This window comes from Hippichthys cyanospilos, chromosome 8, assembly GCF_059441005.1.
Source record: "Hippichthys cyanospilos isolate Australia breed blue-spotted pipefish chromosome 8, RoL_Hcya_1.0, whole genome shotgun sequence".
Classification (NCBI taxonomy): Eukaryota; Metazoa; Chordata; class Actinopteri; order Syngnathiformes; family Syngnathidae; genus Hippichthys; species Hippichthys cyanospilos.
In genome coordinates, this window is record NC_142376.1 from 13,447,394 (window position 1) to 13,475,000 (window position 27,607).

Genomic DNA, 27,607 nt, shown 5'->3' on the forward strand with positions numbered 1-27,607 from the left:
ACACGATCTATTCCTTTCAAAGTAACAAAGAGCTTAGAGATCGTTGTCTGGTGTTTGTGACAGGAAAACTGGCTTCTTTTTTTTTTTTAAAGCTTACGCCCTATTCAACCTGATCACATTAAGTGGTGCAAGCAATATAAAACAAAATTAAGATAACATATTTAAGGGACACTGGATACAAATTTATAGAATGTAAAGCGCTTTAAAAAAAAAAAAAAAATCTTCCCAAAATCATCATGGACAAAACTATTCAAATCAGCAAAAGCAACAATTGCTCATGCTATCCATGACGGAACATGCAGCCTTTATTTCAAAATAAAGCTTTTCCAACTACAGCAATACACATTTGTTACTTCGTAACCTTTCATTTTGAAATGTTCTCCACAGTGAGGAAAGTGGTAGTGTAATGGCTGAGTCGACTCCGTTTTCCAAGTCGTTTTCCACTGTACTTGTGGCGCGACACAAACGGTTGCCAATGTTAGATACACAACACCGTCATGAAATCAAGTTCAATCTCTAATTAGGAACGCTAAAAATATGTAATTACACTAAATTGTCATATATGGTGCCTGTTGCCATTGTTGAGTGGCCACTCCAACGTTAGCAGCTACATCCTTTGTAGCAAGCAGAAAGTGGCCACCGCGAGAGCCGTGGGATTACTTTTCAAAGGCTATTTAAGCGGTAAATTACTGCGCACTTTGATGCCGATATCCCGAAACAGTTTCTGTCTCTACTGATCACTTTTTAATAAACTAAGGCAGTAGAATTGCTCCTTTGATTCTGATGTCGCTTCATAAACTAAACCAAAGTCTATGGGAAGAGATTTGTCTTAAAGGGGCAGTGTGTAAGATTTAGACGGTTTTTCATTACGGACAGCAGGAGTTGCTGCAGGTACTGCATTCACCATTGTACGTAGCTATATCAAACCTGGCCGCCTCCGTAGAAGTGTCACCTCCCATGTAATATAATTGAATGATAACTAGACCTATGATTATATTTAAACCATACTGTTGGCAATTAAGAACACATTAATTTGCTAGTTCTTTCAATTAACTAAGACTTAATTTTTTCCTTTTTCAGGAAAAACGGTCTAAATCTTACAGACTGTCCCTTTAAATAAAAATCCCCAACTCTCAAAAATAATTAAGCAGGATTTTACGATAACATTCATTTAGTGGGCAGACACAGCCAACTGACACAATCAGAAAATCCATGACGTACCAATGAGAAACAGATTCATCCGTAGCGCAAACAGATTTTGGCAGTAAAGTTGAATGTGGCTTGGCCCCACCCCAATGTCCCACAATGTCTCTTAGGAGATGAAAAGAATCGACTTAATTGCCTTGTCTACAATAGAACCCACCCCAGAAGGTCTTCCCATTTCCCCCGGCAATTAGGACTTACTTCCTTCCAGGTACTTGTGAACTAGGCGTGGGGTCGCACTCAAGTGGCATCGCCAGCAGACTGCCTGTCAGCAGCTAACCCATGAGAATGCAGCCTACGATTGTCTCTGAAATGACTTGTCACCATGCGCATGTAACAGCTAATGAAACCAGGAAAATGTCACATTAAACATTTAGATTACTTGTGTTGCTTGTAAACTCGGAACATCTCATCTTTGTCCTTCTCTCTGACCTAGAACAAACAAACCACTATAAACAATAATTACATGGTGAGAAGGCTGGTTAAGCAACTATGCTAGTGAGGCGGTGTTTATGATTATAGCACAATAATTTGAACTAATTACTTCCTGCTTTACACCCCCATCTCATGAGGGCGGTGCATGCAGCAAGAACAATGTTTTGCTTTTCCCAGGATTTAAGCTGAGGGGGGTATTGGGGAAGGAATGGGTGTGGGGGTTGATGAAAAAGACAGGCTGTCTAGCTGGCTTGAACTTTTCTTAAAGCGAATCGTAAGGCTGTTTGAAATGTGCATGAACTGTGAGGGAAGTGAGTCACGAAAACGTCTGTCACGGGTTCATTTGTATGTACACCGCGGTCTCCTTTTGTACAAGAGTAAGATGTGCGAAGGCGCGCTTCCCTCGTCCCCCATCACTGAGCTACAATACTTCCACTCCCCCTCCCTTCAATCCTTTCTAACATCTCAAATGAGCTCTCTACAGTTGTTCTACACGGAGCCTTGTCTACATGACTACGGTTAACAGCTCACTCAGAGTGGACCAGGCAGCACATATGACATCCCCAACTATAAGGCAAAAAAGGGGATTGTCACGCACTCGTACAATAGCTAAATTACTGAGCACCCATGTAGAAAGTATTACAAGGGAACATCTAAGGCTGAATTTTCCTGAAGTAACATACTGTACATACCTGAGCATTTCAGTGCAATGTCACACACGGCCTATAAATGGCTCGGGATTATGCTATGCTTATGAGGACTTTTAAACATTTAAATGTAGCAACTATAGAAAATGGATGGATGGATAAATAATTTAATGTATTGAGTATGCTTCCTTTTCACTTTAAACATGTCAGAAAAGAAATATAATTCTCAGAAGCATTTCTATTTCAAGAGCAGGTTTAAGTGTGAACTACAACTGATAACTGTGTTAAAGTATTGATTGGTAAGTCAGTTATTAGCCCAGTGATCTCACTCCCACAATTTGATGAGGCCCTGTAAGATTTTCAAGCTTTTCAATGGACAAGGCGAGTGAAGGCCACCTACATAGTCTGGGGATTCCCTGCCTTCCTGATGGTGTCACCAGCTGATCAAAGACTTGTGAAGCTCTGATCAATCATTTTACTGATGTAACAAGTGTGTCAATGTGAAACTAATCAGAAGACATTTATTCTCTGGCTCATAGATTGTGTTTATAGAAGGGCTGATTTTGAGGATTTACTCGGACTTCATAGTCAAAGTAATGGGACGTACTTTCTACTTGAGGAATTTTATGAAAATATGCTCCAATCAGGGAACAGTCAGGGTTACGTTACTTTAAAGTTAAGGAGAATAGAAAATTTTGAAGAAAAAAAAAAAATAAAATTGGCAAAATGCTGAATAGTTGGAGCGGACGATTATCAGTCTTTCCATAATTAACACTTCCCCCTGTATTAAATATAGCAACAAAAAAAAAGTCCAAAAGTGTGTCTTCGTGTAATGAAGGGTGCTACAGCATATGGCAACCTAATATCGCAACATTATTTCAACCAGTTAGTGGCACATAAGTGCATCCATCACCTACTATGCATGATAAAGCTGCAGGGCTTCCTGTAAGGAAATTAGAACTGGAGCACTCAAGTTTTACTCCCCTCTATGCTCTCGAGAGTATTTTATTTTATTAAGGAGGTGTTTTGATACAGCGACCAGCTGTTGCCAGAGCCGGAACTGTAGCATTGGTGTGCATTAATGTGAGCTCTGTGACCCATAAAAAGTGAGACATGAGTCCCATGAACTCCTGTAGGCTTTCATTCCTATAACCTGTATGTATACAGTATTTCTTTTCTGGTTGATAAAGCCTACACATACATACACTGGTACAGATGACAAAAACAGTTACAATGTTCCATTAGATTTCACAGATTACATCAAAGTATTTTTTGGGACTTTAAGAGTGAATCACATCTTCCCAATGAGATCTTTACAACCAATCTTTACCAATCTTTACAACAAAAACGAAACTGTCTGAATCCACCCTCGTATTGAATATTTATCTTAGTCACTTGCGGAGATCATTGGTAGGCTTGGATACCTAAACCGGTCCCATGGGGAGGGTGAAAACACTGTTATTGAGGTTAGCCACTGGATCCTGAGAGCATGGAGCAGTGTTAACAAATCTATGATGGCCAATGAGCGTCACAAGGCTAATTACATTAACATCAATGGAAACTGGGCTCAATGACTTTTTCTGGACTTGATAAGTGGTTATTTGCATGCATGTTTCTGGAAAAAACATCTCTTCCTGACAACTCTGTCGTGATAGGCCTAGTTACTAGTCCTAATGAAACAGTATTGCCTATCAACAGACTGCAAAAAAACTATTCAAGTCTTCTTTATTCCTCAACGCTTGCCTGAGGCATCCTAGTGTAACATAAATCTGTCTCTCCTCTCTCCACCCCTCTCTTTCTTCCTCTGGCTGCCTGGACTGTTGAAAGTCTGACACCCTGAGAAGCTGGCGGTGGCTGCAGAGGAGTCTGCTCACATTTCAAGACAAAGCCCAATCCTTTTTCAGAAAGGAGACACTTTCTAAACTGCTATTTATCACCCAAACCTGTTTTTCTGCCTTCTCCCCATTTCACACCTCTGTCTACAAACGCTGCAGCATTAAAATGCAGTTTTACTTGGTGATTCTGAGCTTTAGAAAACGTTAAAACAAACTATGGGAAACCGGCAAATAACATGTTCCGTTACTGGAGGCCTGTTAAAAAAACAACAAAAAATAAAGTTGATTTTGCACTTGGAAAAGAACACGTGTCCATCATCTATTTTTGCTCCCTGGTCTGAAAATATCTTATGAACATCAATTAGCATTTACATCAAAATAGGTTACATAAAGTAATGAGATTCAACTGGACACTGTAATAGTATATAATATCTACATAAGTGTAAAACAGGATTCAGTGCTACCACTACCTTTGAGACCAGGTATGCATAAAAACAATTGGACTTATTGCGATACTACCAGTGCTTTCGGTACTTTGCATCATATCGCTGATTAGACAGGAGTTGGCAGTCTAAAAAAAATAAAAATAATAAAAAAAAGAAGATAATGAACATCCCATTGTTTTTGTACATATGATATGACAGGCAAGACTGATTTTAACAGAGTAAAGGCTGTTGAAAAGGCTTACTCTATAAAATTACGTTTTCCTTTGCTGTTCTACACCATCTTGAGAGTCCCCATTAACAGTGCAGTAGCAAGTCAGCGTTTCTGTCAGTAACAGATGTTGAATGAGAGCAGAGTCTGTCAACGAGAAAAGTGACAATTTGTCAGCTTTAACCCCTTATTAAAACACAGAGCCATCTTGTGGCTGGTTAAGATGGAATTTCCTGTGTGAATTTACCCAATGGGGATAATCAGATAATGACCTTTTAAGCAGCAGATTTGCCTGGTTTGAGGGTGAGAGGTCATGTCAGAGAGAGGCCCCAGTGTATCAGGAACCGAGGTTAAAACACAAGTCATGGCCTTTGATCATAAAGTTTTAACTCTGTCCAATACGTTTGACATGCGGTCTAGAAACAAAACTGACAGCTGTGAGTTACGATACTTGTATCTGAGCATAGACTAACAAAGAACCATTGATCCCAACAACTGACTTTCACTATGTGTTGTCAGAGAAGCACTGTGGGTTTGGAAGCTTACCTTATGTTTGCTTGTTCTATTTGGACATTGAATGTTCATACTCAAGTTCTACCATCTGAAAAACATTCCTAAAACAATATTTCACCTTTTTACTAGGCATCTGCTTGTCACAATGGTGACTAGTTCAGAGCAAAATGTATTACATTATTACCAATGATTTTGGATGTAAAAAAAAAATTAAAAAAACATTGGAAAATTGGGGTGATTGTGCCTTTGTGGAGAACCCTGTGCAAAACCAACCAAAACCAATCGCTGCCTGTCTAAATCAAATGAACATTGCTCCTGATTTTCATCATGTTCATCATGGCATGACGTTCAACATTAAGTAACTTAATCAGTAAAATGTGAGGAAAAGGAAAAAAAAAAACAACAACGATGGATATAATTTCAAACATGTAAAACTGAAATCAACCAAAGTTGACCATTAAATTGCTTTAGATGCTCTTTTAAAACACCCGTCATAAAGGCTGAAAACGGTCCTTTGTGTGTGGAACAAAGTGAGCAGTCTAGCACGGCTACTTAACCTGATCTAAAGCAAAGACACATTTTCACAAAATAAGAAGCATATGGCTTGACATTCAATTATCCTGATTTTCTCTATGTCTTACCCCTAATAAGAACCACTTGTTCCCAGCTCCAATACTTTTTGAAGAATCATCCCGCTACACAGATCGGGCTGACCCTCAGAAGCTGGCCACCTGAAAGCAGCCTTATTTCATAAACAGACCTGGAAGGGACATCAGACACACCGCAGGAACAGGATCACGCAAAGTTTGCCTTGCAGGCATACAACCAGAAATAAATATTGAAGAACACTGAGTTACTGCTTTAGGCCAACCATTACTAGTTTTTATATATATATAAAAAAAAAAATACAACTACATATAACTGATGCAGAGAGTATGGTGGAACTTAAATCAAGCAAAATGTTTGAAAATTGTGTATACGTGTTTTATTTGAGATCGTTATGATCCAACAACAATAACCTCGGTATGTCGTCAAATGGTGAAAAACAAGCTTAAAATCCAGTCCCCAGAAATCCTTTAAGTGGATGATTTCACGGCAAATGGAAAAATCCACACAACATGTGGCTTTCCATTCTCACACGACAACAATTTCCTACTTATTTGTTTAATTGGGTTTGTCAAACATGGGTCGCAATAAAAGTCGATGAATGGGATCCAATGCGGCAGCAAACATGGATGTTCAAAGAGAAATCATCAGAATGACTGATGACTGAACCCAGGGCCCAAGTTAATGAGAGACAGCACCACAGAACAGAGCAAGTAGAGGACAAAAAGTTCCTGGGATATGTTGTTGGCAGAGGATAGGATCCAAATGTTTTAAAGAGATAAACAGATGAATTTCCACAGTCGTGTGGTAAATAATTTAGCTTTAGGTCAGTTCTTTGCTGACACAGTTGTTTCTACAGGACTACGTACACACATGGAATCAAGGCCTCTGAGAGAAAAACAAAATAAAATATTCTGCTATACATACTGTACATTTTTGGTTAAACCATTATCTTTTACTACTGATTGAACATTTACATGATGGCACTATTTTACTGGGAAGCCCACGCTTACAACTGTAGACTGGTCGTAAGTCAAGTTGATGCCTGTCCATCTGCACTGAAATCTGAGCGGGTGTTTTTTTTTTTTTTTTTAAATTGGGGGTTGTGTGCTAAACTTCTCTCTGACCTTGTAACCTCACTTTTCTCCTTCGTGGTCTTGATGTCCTCCAGCTGCCCAAACCACCTTAACTCATGCTTGAGATTATAGGGCACAATGAAGCCCTGTATACTTTATACTACTAGCATTTTCCAAGTCTGTGTGTTGCCAAACCACAATTAATTATTTTTTTTCCTGTGATGGCACTTATACTGTACATGAGAGTAGCTGACCACATTGTATCCCAGCAGGGATCCTTAGCTTGTTCCTGTACTGTATATGAACAAGAAATAGCCACTACATTGGGATGGAATGACCATTTATAGACGTCTACTTTACCATAAGAGCTGTGCCTATGATTGTGGTCATATGATTTACTGACATACTCCGTATCTTGGTAGTCCAGTTCTTTAACCACATTGCTAATAAATATTGTGAAGTAAGTGTATTACTTTCATAAAAGGCACTTTTTTAAGAGTTCTTATAAAAATGTGTTATAGATGATGTCCTGTTGTAGTTTAGATGTGATGGACATTTAGTCTATGACACCAAAATGGCAGAAGTTTTTCTGGCATGCACTGAGATTTAAAGTGCGACTACTTCCGAAAATATTACCATGAACCAAATACAACAGAAATGCACACACACACACAAAAATTGTGGTGGCTATAAATCCATATCATCCCCACAGTTTTCCAATGGTAGATGTCCAGGAGACCTTGCCAAAAAAAAAAAGAGCTGGAGTAGTAGTTATTTGATTTTCGGTTATAATGCAAAGTAGTATACAAAATAAGGTACAGCGTAACACCTTAAAAAAATTGAAAAATAGAAACATATGAGATGGCTTCGATGGATTCCAAACAGCACATAACACATCTGTAAGAAGAAAAAAAGTGTTAACGGTCGGGTGTGTGGGGCCCACAGCTGTGGGAGACTCCGGTCTGGTGTCTGGCAGCATGTTCTGTAAATGTCTCCCTCCATTTCAGTGCACAAGGGAGCCCACTCATGTTTAATGCCTTTTGAACAAGTTCAGCGTTATGGAAAGAGTAACCGTGCCAGAAAAAAAAAGATCAAACAAAAGAAGGAAAAGCTGCAGGACATCCACTCTTTTACTCGGAAGAGATGAGACATTGATTTAGGTTTACGGATAGTACTGCTAGCCTTAATCGTTAATAGCCTGATAAAAACACAGATGTCTTGTCAAGTTGTGCCTAGGCGGGCTTTTCTGGGACATAAAAAGTATAACTTTGCTCGGGGGCGAACATGGATCTTCACCATTGGATTGAAACAAAAAGCATTATCAAGCATTATATATGCCCATATATATATATATATATATATATATATATATATATATATATATATATATATATATATATATATACAGTGGGCCCCCGGGTTACGAACTTAATCCGTTCAGCGGCTACGCTCGTATCTCGAATTGCTCGTATAGCGGGCAATCCAAACCCATGTTAATTCGTGAGTGCGTGCAACGCGCGCAGAAGCCTTAGGTAAAATCATCACGCTGTATACATAAATTAATATTAAGTGACATAATCTACTGTACAGTTGCATTAAATAACAAATACAAAGGATAAATGACTTTTACCTTTGGAAAGACGTGACTTGTGCTGAGATAAGCAGAGATGAGCAGAGATGAATGCTCTAAGTCAATACGGTAAATCAGATATGCTATTGGTCTTACAGTGTCAAAGTAACTTTTTCAGTCAGGGTTTTCTCTACTTCCTTCCATCCCAACCAGCTGTGCCATCAAGCTAGATAAAGGCGTTCGGCCAATAGCATATCGGCACTTCTGTGATTGACGTGTGACACCGGCCAATAGCATCTCCGTGAGTGAGACCGGGTGACCTTAATCGACCAATAGCATATTGGCGTCTCCTTGACTGACTGATAATTATTTGCACTTTTTTTTTAAACGGTTGGAATGTATTGACATCTTATTGATTAAAACACATTTAAATCTGTGACGATTTTTTGTCTTGGCACACTTAATTTCATGTCAACTGTTTTTCCCGACGTGAATTGAGCACGGTGGAAGCGGAGAGGTGGTTGTGTGTGTTGCATTTACTAGGCAGCACACTTATGGCTTGTTCGAGCGTCAGTTCACTTTTGGTTATAACTCACAAAATTGCAACAATGACGCTGTCCCAATGCATATCGGGAGATCGCCGACTAACCTGACATGCAATCTTGTCTAGCAACCATTATATGGCGCTGTATCATCACCCGTAATAGGGTGCAGAGATTAATCTCTTGAGTTAATACGGCAACGCATATAGGCTATTGGTCTTACAGTGTTACAGTAACTCTTTCAGTCATGGTGCAAATCACGGAGATACTAAAACATCATCCTCTTATTTCTTCCTTTACCGCTGCTAGTAATTTTAGAAGCTATGTCTAACAGATAAAGTTTGCAAAGTCTTCAAAACATTCCGTTTTTCACTCATTTTGTCTACTTCCTTCCATCCTGTCCCATCAAGCTAGATAAAGGCGTTCGGCCAATAGCATATCGGCATTTCTGTGATTGACGTGTGACGCCGGCCAATAGCATCTCCGTGAGTGAGACCGGGTGACTTTAATCGACCAATAGCATATTGGCGTCTCCTTGACTGACTGATAATTATTCGCACTTTTTTTTAAACGGTTGGAATGTATTGACAATTAATTAAAAAAAAAACACACATTTAAACCAATGACAATTCTTTGTCCTGCAATCGGCACATTTAATTTCATGTCAGCTGTTTTTCCCTTTAGCTGTACAAACACTACACTTAAATGGTAATATATTTAGACACCGTGAGTGAGACAGTCAGTGTGAGATTGTAAGACCAATAGCGTTCACGTTACCGCCATAAGTATCTATTAATGATTGTAGATGACGCAACTGCTGAATATATTGACGCAGTTAGGCGAGAACATTTCTACATACTCAATGGCTGGTTTGACGGAATGCTCGCAAGACGAGAGGTTTGCTCGTAAGCGGAGGACAAAATTCTCCCTGATCCACGCTCGTAAGGCGGAATGTTCGCAAATCAGGATGCTCGTAAGCAGGGGGCTGACTGTATATATATATATATATATATATATATATATATATATATTTTATTTATTTATTTTTTGTCACACACACACATGCACAAAAGCAACTTTCTGCTCACCTTCTATGCAGGATAAAAAAATAACCCAGAGGTTCCTGTGTGAGCCCAGCCATTTCAATATACGGGAGTCACATTTCCCCCTTCATAGCATGACTTCACTAATGTAGGTCTTCAGACAAGTGCCCGGGAGGATAAAAAAAAAAAAAAAAAAAGGTGGAACCATTCTAAGGTGGAATTGAAAGCTGAAAGCGTCATCATCGCGTCCCAGTCTGTGGCTATGGTCAGACCGAACACGAAATATCGCATGACTACACTCATTCGGTAGGCTTTCAGTTGAAGCGGTTTCTAATGCTATTACCCCTCACACACCTGATCCAAATGATTGGTTTATCAGCAAGCTATGCAGAATCTTGAAAATGCTCATAATCATTTGAATCAGGCGTGTTTAAAAGACAAGGTTCAAAAACACGCAGGATACCGGCCCTCAAGGACCGGCGTATGACACCAGTGATCTAAGGCTTCATAAGCGATTATATTGTCAAAATTGACCCAAGTAAACATTTAGGTTTCTACACACAGTGAGCACAGAGAGCTACACTGACCACCTTACCGCCAACTGCTCTGCTGTGGCCACACACACCAGAGCCAACGAATCCCAAAGCCACAGACACAAACACAAAGATCCTTCCCTGCGTGGTGTCAGTGTGTGCATTGACATTTTTTGAAATTCCTGAGGCAGTGAGGGCTCTGTGTGTCCTCCGGTTTCGAGCTTCCATCTGCACCACAGGAAGCCAACAGCAAAACACACAGCTGCCATCGCTTGCGCCTGATGTCACCCAGACTCACTAGGGAGACCCCAGCTTGTGCCTTATATTCTGACCACACAGACCAGTGACCTCCGGCCACATGGTTCACAATGAGGAAGACGAAGCTTTGGCCTTTGGACTTGACTTGGACCTGGATGACGAACGGTACAAAGAAACTGAGAAAAATGAGGCGTGTGTTGGAACAGAGAGTACCTAGGGGAGATCTTCATCCACTGTGACATAAAACGAGAGGAAACAAAAACACAAAAATATATATACTTCCTATGCTATCTGAACAAAGAGGGGCAACCTGGGAGCATTCATGTCAGACACAACACTTTAGCATCTCTCATCAGCTCAACTGATAAGGACAGGAAACGTTGTCCGGAGTCTCAGCACCTGCACAGACCATGCCATTGTAATGGGACCTATTACATTTCTTCACTGTAGGAATTTAACCTCCGAGTTCTACTGATGAAAAATATGGTTAACACATCACTCAAAGGAAGCTTGATGATGACTAATGTCTGGGAAAAAAAAAAAAAAAATCTTGTGCCGTTTGGTGTGTCACACACAATAATCTGCAAAATAAAACATTTGTATTCGTTAAACATCTTTTAACTATTAAATAAATAATAATAATCATAATTGATTATGAAGAATTCCATCATTGTGACAAATTAAAGTGTACCTCCGGAGCTCAGGAGTAAAATTTTAAATTGTTCATCAGGAAAAATGGCAATCAAATGTAATTTGTTTACATTGGCTTTATTAGAGCAAGCTTATAAGAACCTACGAAACTTTCTGTCAGAGATGACATGGCCGCAACCATATTTGCTCCTGGCGGCCGAAGCATGACATTTGTTTGTTTGTTTTGTTTTTCCAGCAATTTTGGACAAAAACACAATGAATACAGGGGAAGCAGCAGCTGCCTGTCATCTACTCCATTACGGTGAAGCACCAAAATGTCCGCTAAACGTTGTGAGAAGACCAGCTTAAAAAAAATGCCTTTTAATTAGTAGTGTATGATACAAACAGCCTTGGTAAACTTTTATTTTGAAGTTGGTATTGATGGAAAAAAAAAACCCACTCTATATCAGTCTTTGGCATCTGATCAAAGAAGCAGCCTGTAATTGACAGATTCCAAATTGGAGGCCTTTTCTGGCTCAAATAAATATTCATGTTGGCCCATTTCAGAATAGTCCATTTTAGCAATGACAACAATCTGGCATATCACTTAGTAGGGCTTAATGGCTCTGTCAACGATTTGACACTTGGGTTCCTAAAATGGCCGTCTTTTAAAACCAACTAGGGTGATTTTGGGCAAACTGCTTCAGCAAATACAGGATGCGATACTAAAACTGAAATGCCATCTATTTATCAAACTTTGCAATAGTGCTCCATTTGCCCATCAAGACCTCAATTTAGGATCTCAGGAGAAACACTTAAATTGGAGATTAGTTGCAACTAGCAAAGAGAAAAAAAAAACACCAAGTAATTGATCCTCTAACAAGGTTTATAGTCATCTATAGGTACTACAAGATCACAACAACGCAGTAAACTGAAGATCCTCAACCCAGTTGAAAATGATGAAATACTGTTTTCATGACTAAAGAAGACCCCCCCCCCAAAAAAAAAAAAACAACACCAAAAAAACCCCACTGAATATGTGAATATGCAAATGATGAACGTCAAATATGCCATGGGTCTCTGTACAGCCCCAAAGTGACATGTCTTCCAAATTTAAACATTTAATTTGATAAAACAGTGGCATTGATGCAAAAATCCTGAACAAAGAAATTATCCAATGTCATGTAATTTAAAATAAAAACCAAACCTATTGAAAGTTCATTTTTCCGAAAGTTAATCATGTAAATTTTGACAAATGCACACCCTGAATTTGCCAGAATCTTTGAAAGGACACCATTTCTGGAGTGTAGGGATGGTGGGGATGGAGTGCTCTTGGCATCCTTTTAAAAACAGATTTCAGACCAACAGAGCAATATTTGTCTCTGTGGTTTTATGCCTTAAAAAGCAGAGGTTTATCAAGACTGTAGAGTAAAACAACCACACCCCACACAAAAACATCATTCATAAACAGTAACTGACTGATTATACTTGACAATACCCATAGTACATGCCATCACTTGCCTGCAGTGGTGAGGAAGGATGAAGGGAAGAATGCAAGACAAACAGGAAGCACCTTTGTGTGCAACATGGGGAATCATCACAGACAGTTTTTGGGGTAAAGATTCCTTAAACATAACAACATCAACTAATTATTCTGGTTATTAAGAATGCATATGACAGCATGTTTTTGAACACTCATTTGGAAAAGATAATGCATAATGGATTTTGGATTAAAAAAAAAATTAAAATCTCCCAAAAATGTACCCCAAAACACCGCGCACAGAGGGAGAGGCGTAACTTCAGTAAAGCCCAAAGCAGGCCAATATTTAAAGGGATCTACTCCATGGCATGGTTTGTGAAGCTAGAGCGAACAAATTGAATAGAAGCGCGGAAGGTGAAACGGAGTGCAAGTCGCGCCATAGTGAGAGCAGAAGATGAGGCCAGGGAGCGTGTTTCACACAATTAAAACGACAAAAAAAGAAATGCCGGGGTGGGTAATGAGTTTCTGTCGCTGCTATAATAAGTCCTTTCGACAAATACAGAGCAAAGCTGAAAATAATGTGCTAATTCTGCAGATATACATATTTGCCAGATGCATGACAATGAACACTTAAGGTAATTTGACCAGATAAATCATTAAATAAATCTTGTTGATCACATCCACTATTAAGCCTGATGTCGCCAAAATATCAGTTATAATAATTTGTATATTACAATAGACAAAGTAAAATTATGACCGTGTTTATGGTTAATGTGCAAATTGAGACGCACACTGATTCGCGCTTTGAAAATAAGAAAATACACCTAGAATTATAAACTACACGATACTAAACTATACTACGTATACTCTAATAATGTACGTATATTATGTTGACGAAGGGTGTGGGAGGTAAAATCAAACTACAAGAATGTAAGCTGCTTAATCGAATGTAAAAGTAAGACGGTTCCCACAAGGCCCCCCACACAAACAATAATTCAGACCAACTGCAGTGTTTTGTTCAAGAACTTAAACGATCCAGCCAGCAAAGGCTGATGTACAAAACCAAAGCAGACCTTTAGTTCTCTCTCCCAACAGCTTTCCAGCTATTTTCGAGGTGTAACATAGAGGTAAATCAGAATGTTAAGCTCATTGATTTAGACATATTTTGGGTAGCTGCTCCGTATTTTTCATTAGGGCAATAGACTGAGACAAGCGATGCTTTTCAGGGGGGGAGTCCAACAAAGGCAAGTGACCTAAAATGACCTTTAATAGAAAAAACAGCACAGTGGCACTTGGTTGACAGTCAAAAAGAGTGGGCATGAAATTCATTAATTCACATGCTGAAAACCTACGATGGTAAAACCAAGAGCCAGGCAACTCATTATATTTTCTTGTCATTATTACAATACTTTGCTGCTCTTTATTTTATCCTTTTGACTAGTATGAAAATAAAGGACCAGGACTAGTACCACATTACTACCACCAATCACGCGATAACATGGAGCTGAAGAAGTGGTTAACTGGTGTAAGCAAAGACTGATACTGTAAGGCTGTCACAATCTTATTAAAATAGTGTATTCCATGAAACAATCCTCCACTCGGTCCTCCGTTTTTTTTGTTTTTTTTTTAAATAATATTTTAAGGTTAAATGTGAGTTGAAGTGAGTGGCTATAACTACTTAGTATATATTAGCATTCATGCAACTATATTTTAAGACAACTACAACATTTACCAATGCTAACAGTTAGCGATTGTGATTAGCATTAGCACAATAGCAATTACCATTTAAGGTCAACAAACATTAACGACAATTTGGTTTACACGAACAGTTACTGTGAAGCCCATCTACAAGAAGCCTGCATGTGCAAAAATACCCCCCGCTGTGAAAAACAAACTTGCATTGCATGCATTGAAGCCTTTCCCTTATTCTTACTTCCTCCTTAAAAGAAAACTTCATTGGATCTGCACTCACAGACACTGCCCCCAATTTATCTGTCAATGAGGCAAATGCAGCAATCACACTGCCGATCAAAAATACCCCCGGGTCAGTGGTTAGCGGGTTGACCCTGTGAACTTGGAGATCAAACAGAGTTAAAGGTCCTTCCAATTAAACACCAGTGCCCTTTGCGCCCAGCTGAAAACCACTGGTGCGGCGGACCCATTGAGAGGTGCTCTGGTGTCACTCTGCCTGTGGCCTGTTGCTATGATGAGTTCATTCAGCCTCAGCACACAAAGAGTTAATGGCTGCCGGGATTATGCAATGACAAGCCAGACGCTTTTCTCCTCTCCTGCTGTCCTTTATTCCATCCCCCTTGTTCTGATGGGAAGGGTGCCATATTCAGCATTCCTGCACGTTTCGATCTGGAGGGTTTCAATGCTGTCGGCAATGCACACGCATGCTTGGCATCGGTGTGGGAACAAAACAAGAATTGTGTTGCAATGTAGGAAAATCACACCTGTCCTGCAGGTAGGTGATGAAAAGATTAACAAGAATCTGTGATATTCGGAGAGGGTAAAACTAGTTAAAAACAATAGGACTAATCGTGTCGAAAACAACCTGGTGTGATGTTATCTTTAGCCGTGAAATAGTCCAGAAACAACCGATTAGGCACTTCTATGGTTAGTCTGCCTCTGATAACATGAGAAAATACAAAGCTCAGCTTTGTGTTTTTATCTAAAGTTTCAAGTCACTGTGCTATGAGCATCTGTAAGATTATGTGAAATGATTATATAAAACATGCCATTCATTTAATAATCTTTTTTATTTTATGCTTAGCCAGCACAAGCAACCACAGTGTAGTAGAAGACTGACTACACTGTAACCACAGAATCCAAAACAGGAGAAAACCTTGTGCAACCACAGAGTGGTAGACATAGTGTGGAGCTCGTAGACAAAAGCCACAGATCGAATGCCAAGCGTAGGTCAAGTTCTCCCTGTGAAAAGGTTATCTCCTCAGCTCGAGTGTGGATGACGACTTACATCTGAGGAGGCCAATGAGGATGAGACCCTATGAAAGGTGCGTATTGTTTTTCATCATCACATCGTGTCCATGTAGGTTGAATTTAACATTAAGTGACCTGTGTATAGTATATGAGCAGCAGCGTGTCTTGTGAAGATATTCCGGGAACATCTGACGATAAATTTTGAGTGACACTGTCAGGTTGGGACTTTTATTTATGAGTTGTGATCGCATGTATTTTGCAGTGGCGTAAAACTGCACTGCATCATCTTCAAATATCGGTTATAGGGCTGCAGCTGTCAAGTACAGTTTTTTCCTCGTCATTTCACGCTTCATTTCTGCGGCTTCAGTGCTTTCCATCTTTTTTTCCAAAATATAATATAATGTTTTTGGACAAAAACATGATGTGGAAAGATGTTGCCATCTTAAGGAGCACATGTGAGTCCGTCTGGTTTGTGAAAATGTCCTCATTAGAACGTAGACATCTAAGAAATTGTCTTGAAAATAATTAAGACTGATCTTGCCAGCCAATGTGGGGCACATGAGCACTGTTAGCTATTTTATGCTCGACGCTGCTGTTGATGGCGGAAACAGCGCTAAACACAGGCAAAAAATGTCAGCATAATTAGGTGTTTTTAGAGCTCTTAAGTGGCGAGTTTTATTTTGAAGTTGGCTTTTTCATTGAACTGCTTTGCATTTTCACTGCTATTGTTGCTGTGATTAATTTGACATTTCATCTCATGTGTACACAGGTGGGTATCGGGGGCAAAAGAAAGCTCTTTTGAACCAAGGTACTTGAATTTCTCACAGACTCATTTCCGCCCCAATCAGTGATTGGCCCTGAAAAAAAACATATTGGTCTATCACTAGACAAACTATTAGAAATACTGCTTAATATATTGCAGTACAGTTCTAGACCAAAACAACAACAACAATTAAAAGGTGTTAAATAAACACATCAATGGCATTTACTTTGGTTGGGTACATGTTCTGTACTCGCTCGTAATGTCGAGCTCACACACAACCAAAAGAATTTCCAACGGTCCTACACCACAGTTCAAACGTTTTGTAAAACCTACCTTTTAAACACAAGGTTAACATATTTTAAAATGACGAGCCAAAAATATTGTGAAATCAATGTGCATAAGCTTCTCTGGTGCACAATACAGAAGAAGCACGGATACCAAGAATTAGAAATAGTGCAATACCAGCTACATTGAAATAACTCAAGCAGAGAACCAATAACAACGACTACAAAGACGGCTGAGGTAGAGGGTGCAAGCCAGACAAGGCTAAAAGCAAGCACTGAGTCAATAAACAACAAAGATCCCCCCACACAAGACTGCCAACAGCAGAGGAAAGGGACATGCGATCGCATAGGCAGCAGAGCTCGGCAAGGCCCAACTCTAATCACAACCACAGGATCCAGAGCCAGCACAAAATCCGGAGCCAGCACGCACACTTTCTCACATACCCACACGGGTCATTAGGTGCGGTAATCATCATTTAAAGCCAGCCGCTTGGCCGTTGCACTCATTTTGTTGGCGTTTGTTGCCCACAGAGCGCAAGAGCCATCATGAACCGAGGCTTTCTTTGCCAGAGAGATTTGATCTCACACACACCAAAAAAAAAAAGAGCACAGACACACCTCCATTTTTTTTTTTTTTTTGCCAATTAGTTCACCAACTTTGAAAAAGGAAGGAAATTGCTCCAAAAAGCACAGACTATTTATTTTAGCCATGTAAGAAAAAAGAGCCAGAACGATGCAAACTCCTCTCTTTGAATCCAAATGTTTGCCTTGCTGTGAGGGGGTCTTGTGTGGTCCCAGACTACCTTTTCGGGCATCAAATTAAGGCAAGATGCGAGCATGAGCGTAACACTGCCGCTCGTTCAAACTCGGGCTCAAATGGAGGCATGTTTGATTAAAGGTTGAGGACACACACTGTGCCTTTCAGGCTCCATTACTCCTTGAAAAGAAACTCACTTAACAAAGCTCAACATCCTTAAAAATGGAAGACCTGGATTGATTTCAAGGTCACATACTGGGAGGAAGAAGACGGCAAACGAGAAGACAGACAGCATCGGTTTCAAAATGGCAAGAAATTCAAATCTGAGAAAGCGGGCCATCATGATTAGAGTGGGTGCAAGAGGATCCTCCCCAGGGAGCGAATCCATCATACTGGGGGGAGTGCACGGTGCGCGTATCTACCCTGTAAAAATTCAACTCTCGAGTTCAAACGGTTTCATTTAAATCCGAATAAACACTTCTGGTAAATGAGCAGAAACATTAGCCGCCCGAAACCTTCAGAATTTCTCTCTCGGCCTGACATTCCGTGCAAATGGCAAAACGTTGCGATACGCGCAATCAGATCTTATTATTCACGTCTATTCAGCGGGCTCTTTCTGTTCCGCTCTTTGTTTTGTTGTCACGCTCAGGTCCTCAAGTGGAACTCTCCTGCTTCACTAGAACGCCGATCCTTGCCTCGTCTAAAGCGAGACTATTTCAATAAGTTCCATTTTTGAATGCGGCTTGACATCAAAACAAGCAGAAGCAGGACAGGAATTATGTGATATAATTAGGATCCCAATGATTGTTTTTCAAACATTGTATCCGTTTCACATCAAGTACAACCCACGTGAACAGAATAACCTATAATATTTTTTGACATTAAAAAAAAAGTGCTTTCTAGATATAAAAAATGAGAAAATAATTAAGATCTGCAATTCATTGATCTTACCTAAAAAAAGAGAGAAAACTTTTTTTGTACATTGCATTATTGTGGCAGATCAAAAGATTGATGTACAACAGTAAAAAAAAAAGTGACTTCAATCATTTAGATGCATTTGTAGCCATTTATTTTCTACTTTGAAATGAAACCTTAGTTTTGACCATCAGGAGGAATGGTAAGGATTAAAAGATTGTTTATCTTGTCTGTCAGACTCAACTCAGCTCAATTGCTGGGTGTTGTCGTGTTTAGTTCAGAAAAGAAAAGTTCAGAAAAGTTCTTCGCTATGGTTTGTTACATTAGCATCTTTGCTGCTATCATTAGGTGTGGCTGCAGTCGCAGTTGGATGTTTTGCATTTATGTGCTAGACTAAATTTTAGTTGTTGGTCATTAATTGATCAAAATTAATGTTATTCTGACACCCCCCCCCTAAAAAAATCTGTATCAGTATTTTTCTTTACCAGTATCCACAGACTTACCGCTCTATTTCTTCACAAAGTTACTTTTATACAAAACGTACATAAGTATTTGATATGAGTTAATTGCTCTGTAATCAATTTGACATTTTAAGGAACAAAACGCTTTTACTATTCGTCCAATTAATTTTCTGTTCCGCTTGTTCTCATAGTCACAGGGTGAACCCTCACAAGCAGCTGCCATGTGTCATTGTGACAATATCTTAATACAAAAGTGACAAGATTTTAATTTGAAGCAACTTGAAATGTCCCTCATATTCTACAAATATGCGGGGAGCAAACTGGCTCCCCAGTTCACATAAATTATATGCTGATAGAAAATTGCATTTAAAAGTGACACTACAATCAGACAAGGGGGACTGAAGGAGTGTTGAATACGTGAAATAGGGTAATGCGCCATTAAAAGGGATAAGGAACAGCAACACAAAGTTACTGTACAACAGCACAACATTCGTAAACCAGAGCAACATTCAAAACATTCACAGCGTACAGAGAAATTATGTTTTATTTATAAATGTTTCAGAACCGCCACAATATGTAAAACTACAAGCGACAAAAAAATGGTTTTCAAACCATTGTTCACCTACAGTCTTCTAACACACTTAAACGTACTAAGAACTGACGTTTTAAAGAATTTCTTGAATGCCTAGAAAAATTATATAACATTACTTCTTAATCTGGAAAGATCTCCAAATAAGAGGGAAAGTGTACTCGCTGTACGTTTCTCCGAGTTGAAAATTACTGTAAAACTGTCATATAAAACAACAACAACAACAACATTGTATATTAAAACACAAAATAGCTCACAGAAGACAGGTACCTTTTTATTCTCTCCTTTGCTGTTAAACACACAACTGAGTCGAAATGCGGTGTGTTCACGTTCAAAAAGTTAATACATAAAAAATAGGACATTCCTAAAATGGGCAAAAAAGCCCCTCTGGCTGTCACAACGGTACCTGGTTTGGCTCTATTCATGCATCTTGTAAACAGCTGCCGGCTCCCCCGCTGCCCCGCGCATAGAGCTCACATTGATCCTAAAGTGGGCACCCTGAGGTGGATGGCGGGGGGCCACAGACATACTTTAACTTAAGAGGACACTCAGCCATTTTGATGACGCCAAATGCAAAATGTGATGCGTCCTATTTGACACTAATGCTGGTGGGTTTCTGGTAAAAGAGACCCTTTGAAGCAAAAAGCAGTTATTAGCACTTGACGGGCGAAACTATATACACTATTATCGTGCCTTGTCGTTTCTTTCATCACAAGCAAGGAAGCCACGTATCAAAGGAAAAAGTGCATGATGAATGGCACCCATAAAGTGTGTGACACTCCCATCATGCATACAGCAAATACGATCATAACAAATGGCGTCGCCAGTGTGTTCAGAGAACACAACATGCTTGCTCCCATCCTTGCAATCCTTGCTTATATTACAACCAAATAAAACATCTGAAAGTCTGATCGTGTGAAGATAGTGTCTTCCGATGTTTCGATCTGAGGCAGCATGTTGGACTATAGATATATAAAAACACCATTACAGGCAATGAATCAAGATAGTCTGCCATTTTGGAGGTAAGTGTGGATCCACCACCAGACTGGAAGGGCGACAACACCCCTCCCCCTACAAATTAGAGATTTCTTAAACTGGAGTGAGATATTGATTACTTTAATTTAAAAAGAAGAAATGGAGTCCTAGCAGACATGCGAGCATCATTTGTGGAAATGTTAGTTTTGAAAATTTGATCAACTGTAAAATGGAAATAAGCTAACCTTCGAACTATAAAGATGTGAACCAACATAAGTGGGTTCACAGCCTTGCTATGAAGAGCAAAAATAACCTCGGAATAATGTGGCATCTGCAGCCAAATATTATAATACTCTTTGTAACAAATCACCAAATTAATCTCCTTAACCAACTTTTACATATCCCTTAGAACCAGGATGAACAGAAGATGGCATCAAAGCAAAATGAAACAGGAGTTGAGTCCACAAACAGCAGGTAGGTGAGTTTGTCAGCAAATAATGGCGAATAGAACAATCTGCAAGTAATGAATCACAAAATAATAGCCAACCAGTTTTCCATTATAGCACAACAGAGCTCATTTCAGAGCTTAATTCAGCTTCAGTGAACGGTTAATTTTACTTAATTGATGACAACATTTAATACAATGACTATTTTCCATGCATGCGGAGAGAGAAATTAACTGCTTTACTACTAAATAAAATGGGCGAATTATTAACTTGTGTCTTTCCAGTTTCGGACGGAAAGAAATCATTTGAATATTGTCTCAAGAAAGGATGGGAAGCGCTCAAAAGAGTCCCGTAATTGTGTGTGTGTGTTTTTTTTTTTTTTTTGATTGCATGGAATGGATGGATGGTTGGTGTATGAATCCTACAGTAACTAGTATTGAATAAGTATGTACCAACCTTGCAAACAAATGATACAGACGGCGAACAGCGGGTCCATTCGGAGTCTTCTCCCGCCCTCTCCGCGTCGATTCTCGGCTTCTGTTCTTAGATCCATGTCCTGATCCCGGAGCTCGGCGGCTCCCCGGTGCAACTCTCCAGAGTCGTGAAGCGTAACTCAAGGGGCGTGCAAGGGATCCGTGCGGGTCAAATGACCGCCGTTACCTACGGAGGTCCCCGTGTGATCCGCAAATGGAGCTCACCTGGTCCTTGAAGCTGTTAAGCGGGAAGAGGGCATTTAGATACGGATCGTTAGTTGCTCGCTTCCCAGGCCGGCGAAGTACACTCAGACCGCACTCGATTGAAGACGTACCGAAAGTTTTTTAAGGCGGACCTAAAAACTTCTAGTCCAAGAGAGCGGCTGTAAACGCACGCTGGCGCGATTCATTACAAGCCGGTGCGTGCAGTTATCTCCCGACCGGTCCAAAACTCGAAGACCTCGGAGTCGCTCGAGCCTTCATAGAGGAGGGAGTTTGTTTCGCCTCGTCTCCGGTGTATCCAAGTTGGCGTCCTCCCACTCGCTTGCTGAACATGTTTGTACAAGTGAGTCAAATTTGCAAAAATGAACACTTATTTTCCTGTTTGGATTTTCAAATTAAAGCATTCTTAACTGGTTTTCACTTAGGTGAGTAATCAATTTGACTATTGAATTCAGTTACTCAAGAACGTTTCACCCCGAATTGGACATTTGTTGGACTAAAAAAAAAAAAAAAAAAAAAAAAAATCTACATAATTTTGTAAAACTGTTCGATTTTACTGTAATGTGTGGAAAATATCCAGATACATGATTTTATTTACCCTCTAATCATGGCTTCCCGAACGTTATAATATTTGGAAATGAGTGCACCAATCATTCATGCGTGTGTTAGTGGCTTATATGTTTGACTTTTGTTTATTTGACTTCCGGTACCGACCCTTAAGAAACGAGACAGCATTGCCATCTGCTGGTAATATTTCAATATAGTATGTATGCGCTTGAAATTAGAGGTTGACGTTTTTTCATGAATAAGAATCAATTTGACCTTTAATCACGGGATTGGGACGATGCAGGATAAAAATTGATTATGTATGAAGAAAACAATAGGGGGCACATTTTTTTATGTAGCTCACCTCCAAGATGGGAGCAGTAATGACCAAGAATTCATTCTAAAAAGGAGTAAAATGGGATGGTTGTCATTCTTGAGCAGGACCGGACAGAATTTATTTATTTATTTTTTAAACTGTGGTCCCGGAGGGGACATGTTGTTTTCTGTGGGAGTGGGATGGGACCGGAGCAAAAATTCACTCCCGAGTCACCTTCTACTTGGAAACTGGCAAGGAACCCGGCGGTTCTGCAGTCTCTGGGATTCAAACCAGAGCCTCAGTGTGAGACAAATATTGTGACCACGCGTTCATGGTGCTCCCACACCATTTTCAGATGCCTTTACTCTGCCCGTGCTGCAGACATTACATGATAGGAAAAATGTACACACCCAATTACAAATCTCAGGTTTACGTACTATGATCCCAATTGACAAAACTTAGAACGCAAGAGCGGATAACCGCATCGTAATACACTAATCATATTCCAGCTCACGCAACCAAATAAAGGGGCTCCGGTTGAGTGGAAATTGTGTGTTTGCATTTGTGTAACAGACACATGAATGGAAGAATGAGAAATTTTAATTCAGGATCAAGTTATGATTTGAACATCATCACAAGTTGAAAGCAATTGAACTTAACGAATCACTGACCTATTTGTGCGTCCCCTATTGGAAAAACAATAACCTAATATTCCAGTTCTTTTAAGTAGCTTCATTTAAGAGACAGGCATTTGAGCATTGTGCAAATCTATGACAATCACATTGTAGCGATCTAAACATGCATCACATCCTCTTCCGTGTAAACAAGTTTCAAGTCAGAGTTCATCACCCCAACTTAAGCTCAGACGGCATGGCAACAGGTATCATTCAAGGATGAAGGGGCACAATACGTGGCCCAACATTCAACCTCTTAGACCTTTTACTGCTAAAAAGAAGTTGTCACATTTTCCCCCCAATAATGAGGTCCTACATGAATGAGTTGTCTTGTTAGTATTGTGAAAACACAAATCAGCAGCACAACACATACAGATCCACAAACTAAAAACATTTAAACAAGCAGCCTATTTGACTTTGAAATGCCATTTCATTATGTGGTCCGCGAGTCACGTGATGACAGGAAGGTATTCCTTCACCCTGTATCCCAAAGCTTTTAACCCGATGCCACATCTCAATAGGCAACATTTTTTTTTCCACAACCATGGCAAATGCACAAAATTTCAAATTTTACATATTTCATTTAAATTGAAAGGGCTAAAACAAAATCTATATTTAATTTTCATATAGAAAAATAGATCAGCAGAACTAAAAACTAAGAATGGCACAGGATATGAGCAGAAAGGAGCTTATAATGTGGTGTCTTGCCTCCTAACACCACTCAAAGTGCACAATGATAATGAGGAGTCAAAACGGTGGCAAATTTTGCACGTTGACAAAGGAAGGCAGGCACGATTACAAAAGAATCCCTGTGCATTCACACAAGTGAAAGGGTCTTTGGATGCAAGTGTCAGGAGGAAACATCTTTGGGTCTGATGTTGGCAGGTTCAGAAGATCCGCTTGGAAGTCCGGCTCAGTTTCCGGAGTAGAGATTCACGGTGCTGGAGCTCAGGCCTCGGCTCACTCTCAAATTATTGCTTCCCTGAGTCTGAGAATGAGATGTGAACTTTGTTAGGACGCTATGGAAAATGAACATTTTGTAGTGTGCCAGTCTACCCTGGTGCCTCACCTGGAACGCCTCATCACCCGTCTTGTTTAAATAGTTCAAGGAAGCCGCTCGCTTCATGCTGGCAAGTGGAGCGGAAGCAGTTAGGAGGAGCGGACTTCAAGGGTTAAAAGTTTTTCTGGTGCTCTGCAGCTCTTACTTGGTGCTGCGAGGTTCAGGTGGTATGTTGCCCTGCAGTTTCTTGACTAGCAGCTCGCTGCTCCGGCGCAAGACATCTCGGAGCTTGCCCAGAGACCCGCTGCGCTGGAGGGCTCCGCTGCCGTCCTGCACGCACGCACGCGCGCACACACATACACAGATATCATGCCACCTGATCTTGACCGCGAATACGAATTTACATCACACTCAACAAGTGCAAGTGGATTCATGTACCCTTCAAATGACCCATCTATTCATATGTTTATGTGATTAGGCTTTGGTAGTTTTTAAAAAGGAAACGATTTGATTGAAACACCCACTAGGGGGAGCTGTATGCACATTGACGACATCAAAAACGACACAACTCCTTTTCTAATTCAAAGCAGCAAATAGTGAGGCCTCAGTTTTTGGGTCAGTTTTTATCGTTGCTACGTAATTGAAGTGCTGATTCAAATACAAGATTCATGTACGGCAATACATAAATAAATAAAATTATAGTACTCTGGCCACTCTAAGAAAAAAAAAGCACAACCGCAATGGAAAAAAAATAATTAAAGCAGGAAAGTACATTCCCCACAAAAATAATAAATACATAAAAACAACTACTGTACTGTAGTCTAAGCAGGAGTGGGGCCACATTTGGCCCATTTACGTTGTTTAATAAATCATCCATGGAAAAGGTACATATTTGTTGCATTAATATTGCATAATCTTCCTTTAAAATGGAGTATATTAAATGTATTCATTTACAAATGTGTTTAATTCCCTTTAATAATCAGATTGGTGATTATCAAACTGGTCAAAATGACAATGTAAAAACGGCCGGCTCACCCGCTAAGCCATGGTTATCCAAACTATGGCCTGGGGGCTATTTGCGGCCCACCATCTATTTTTCAGCAGCATGTAGTGATGACATGGCAAGTGAAAAAAGGGGAGGATGTAAAAGTAATTATTAAAAAAATGGGTAATACCAATACTGATTATTAGTTGATAGACTAAAGAGATTTATTCAAAGATAAGAAAAGATTTCCAACGTTTTATATAAAAGACCATTTGGTTTTTGAAGCAAAAAAAATAGTCTCTGTGTCAGGGTCCAATTTATGTTACTGTTTTAAAAGGCCTGTGACCATTGGATGGCAGTGTTGCCATACATACCACACAGATTTACATACCTGAAATTCTAAGTGAGGAATGGGAATCAATCTTTCGTATGATACCATGTTTACATAGACATAGCAACCAATATTCTTTTGGCCTCTAAAGGTTTCATTTTTCGATAGCGCATGGCACTGAGAGAGTTAATGGAAAGCTGTTCTGTAGTGGTTTAACAAATGAATGTGAAAACATAATACGTAATTGGTTGTTTGTCTGATTATAGTGTGTTTAATAAATTAGTCAAAATAATTTTAAAGTGGCCCTGGCCTCCTTGTATTTTTCTGTATACAGCCCCCAACCCAAAACCTTTGGAGACCAATGCATTAGCAAATCTCGATAGACGCTAATGGTGCCGGACACTACAGGGCGTCAAATCTTCACCTTCATTACAATTATATTCAAACTAGTTATTTCTGCAGTATTAACTATAAATTCAACAAAAATAAAGAATAGCTGTTAAGAAAAAAAAGGTAAGTTAAGATGTCATGTTTGGTAACCTTTAGCCACACAAGCAACCTTGCTGCCTGGGCTAATGTTGGTACTGAAGTCGGTTACATTAAAACTCATAAGCAGCTTTAACATCACAGATTGTCAATATATTTGATAGTATTACAATCCTATTTATTTTTTCATTGAGCCATGATGCAATACAAAATGTGATCTATAAATTCTTCTAGCAACAAGTGGTGTGACCAGATAAAGACATTTTTCAGAAAACATTGAATACAGTAACCAAATGAGTTGTTTTCTAAGCTATTAGAGATAAAACCAAGCACAAGAGTTTTACGTTTGTTCTCTAACAAGTTTGATGGTCTAAAAAATTGTAATATAAAAACGCCACGGGAAAAGAGCAAGTTCACAAATGAAAAAACTTTATTTGAGATACCAACAAGTGTTGATGTAACCATCTTCACAATGCAATTTTGTAAATATGACGCAGTTCTACTACTAGTACTACTAGTCCTAATGTAATGTGCTTCCACAATGGGGAAATGAAGTCACACAATAGATATATGTCAAGAGTAGACAGCTCAATAAATAGGCATTCCACTAATACAACATCACCGACATTATAATTATGTGGTGCACATGGTCAATTCTAAAGCAGAGAGCAGAAGTAGAGGTAAAGATGCATTCATCGAAAGGAATGAAGACTCAAGGCAAGTAGAATACTGAAGCCAGAAAGTGAACGCATCACAAGCACAGCCAACGACGACACTTTCAAGGTGTTAACAATCACTTAGTGACACATGTGAACTACCATAATTCCCCGAATATAAGACATACTTTTTTCCCCAAAAATGAAGGCCAAGAGTAGGGATGCGTCTTTTAAACACTAACTTAATCATTTTACTTTATTTATTTTTATTCTACACCATGAGGAAGATTGAACTGAAAGCCACATGCGCTGAGTTTTGAAGCACAGAGGTGCATTTTTATATTAACTGGATTCTTATTTACAATAATTACTGTAACCGGACAAGCTTTATTAATTGCGGTGTTTTGGCATATACACACAATCATAAACTTTGTGAAAAACGGATGCTGCGAAACTTCAGGAACTTGTGGCAAAATGAACTTCAACTGCGTCGCGAGAAAAAACCTGCTTCAAGTGCATTCATAGGTAACACTGGTTCACTGACTGTTCACAATGTGCGAAAACTGAAAAACACTTAACGCGCATCAAACATAGAACTTGCGAATATAAACAAAAGAAAATATGAATAGTTCACAAAAGATGAGATTTAGTCTGTTTTACTATAGTTTTTATATTGTTGCCAAAATACCGATGCGTCTTATACACCAGAATTTGACCCCAAAATTAAGGGCGCATCTTATACACAGGTGCATCTTATATT

The 27,607-nt window shown here is 39.5% G+C and overlaps 2 protein-coding genes across 9 annotated transcripts in view; both read right to left on the reverse strand.

Annotated features, from left to right (window-relative positions):
• ptk7b (protein tyrosine kinase 7b) overlaps positions 1 to 22,150 on the reverse strand; it is a 64,920-nt gene extending 42,770 nt beyond the window's left edge. The window contains exons 1-2 of the mRNA XM_088422229.1: positions 21,967 to 22,150; positions 21,615 to 21,869 (exon numbers count right to left, since the gene is read on the reverse strand). Of these exons, the coding sequence (XP_088278355.1) occupies positions 21,615 to 21,711 (97 nt within the window). The 5' untranslated portion in view covers positions 21,712 to 21,869; positions 21,967 to 22,150. The remainder of the gene's footprint in view (positions 1 to 21,614; positions 21,870 to 21,966) is intronic.
• Positions 22,151 to 23,297: 1,147 nt separating this feature from the next.
• The window catches only part of klc1b (kinesin light chain 1b), a 25,585-nt gene continuing 21,275 nt past the window's right edge, over positions 23,298 to 27,607 (reverse strand). For 6 of the 8 annotated variants that reach the window (XM_088421977.1, XM_088421981.1, XM_088421978.1 and 3 more), the window contains exons 14-16: positions 24,595 to 24,719; positions 24,459 to 24,516; positions 23,298 to 24,377 (exon numbers count right to left, since the gene is read on the reverse strand). In XM_088421977.1, the coding sequence (XP_088278103.1) occupies positions 24,303 to 24,377; positions 24,459 to 24,516; positions 24,595 to 24,719 (258 nt within the window). In that variant the 3' untranslated portion in view covers positions 23,298 to 24,302. Of the gene's footprint in view, positions 24,378 to 24,458; positions 24,517 to 24,594; positions 24,720 to 26,603 lie in introns of those variants that run through there. The other 2 variants (XM_088421983.1, XM_088421982.1) reach the window with 1 other exon arrangement.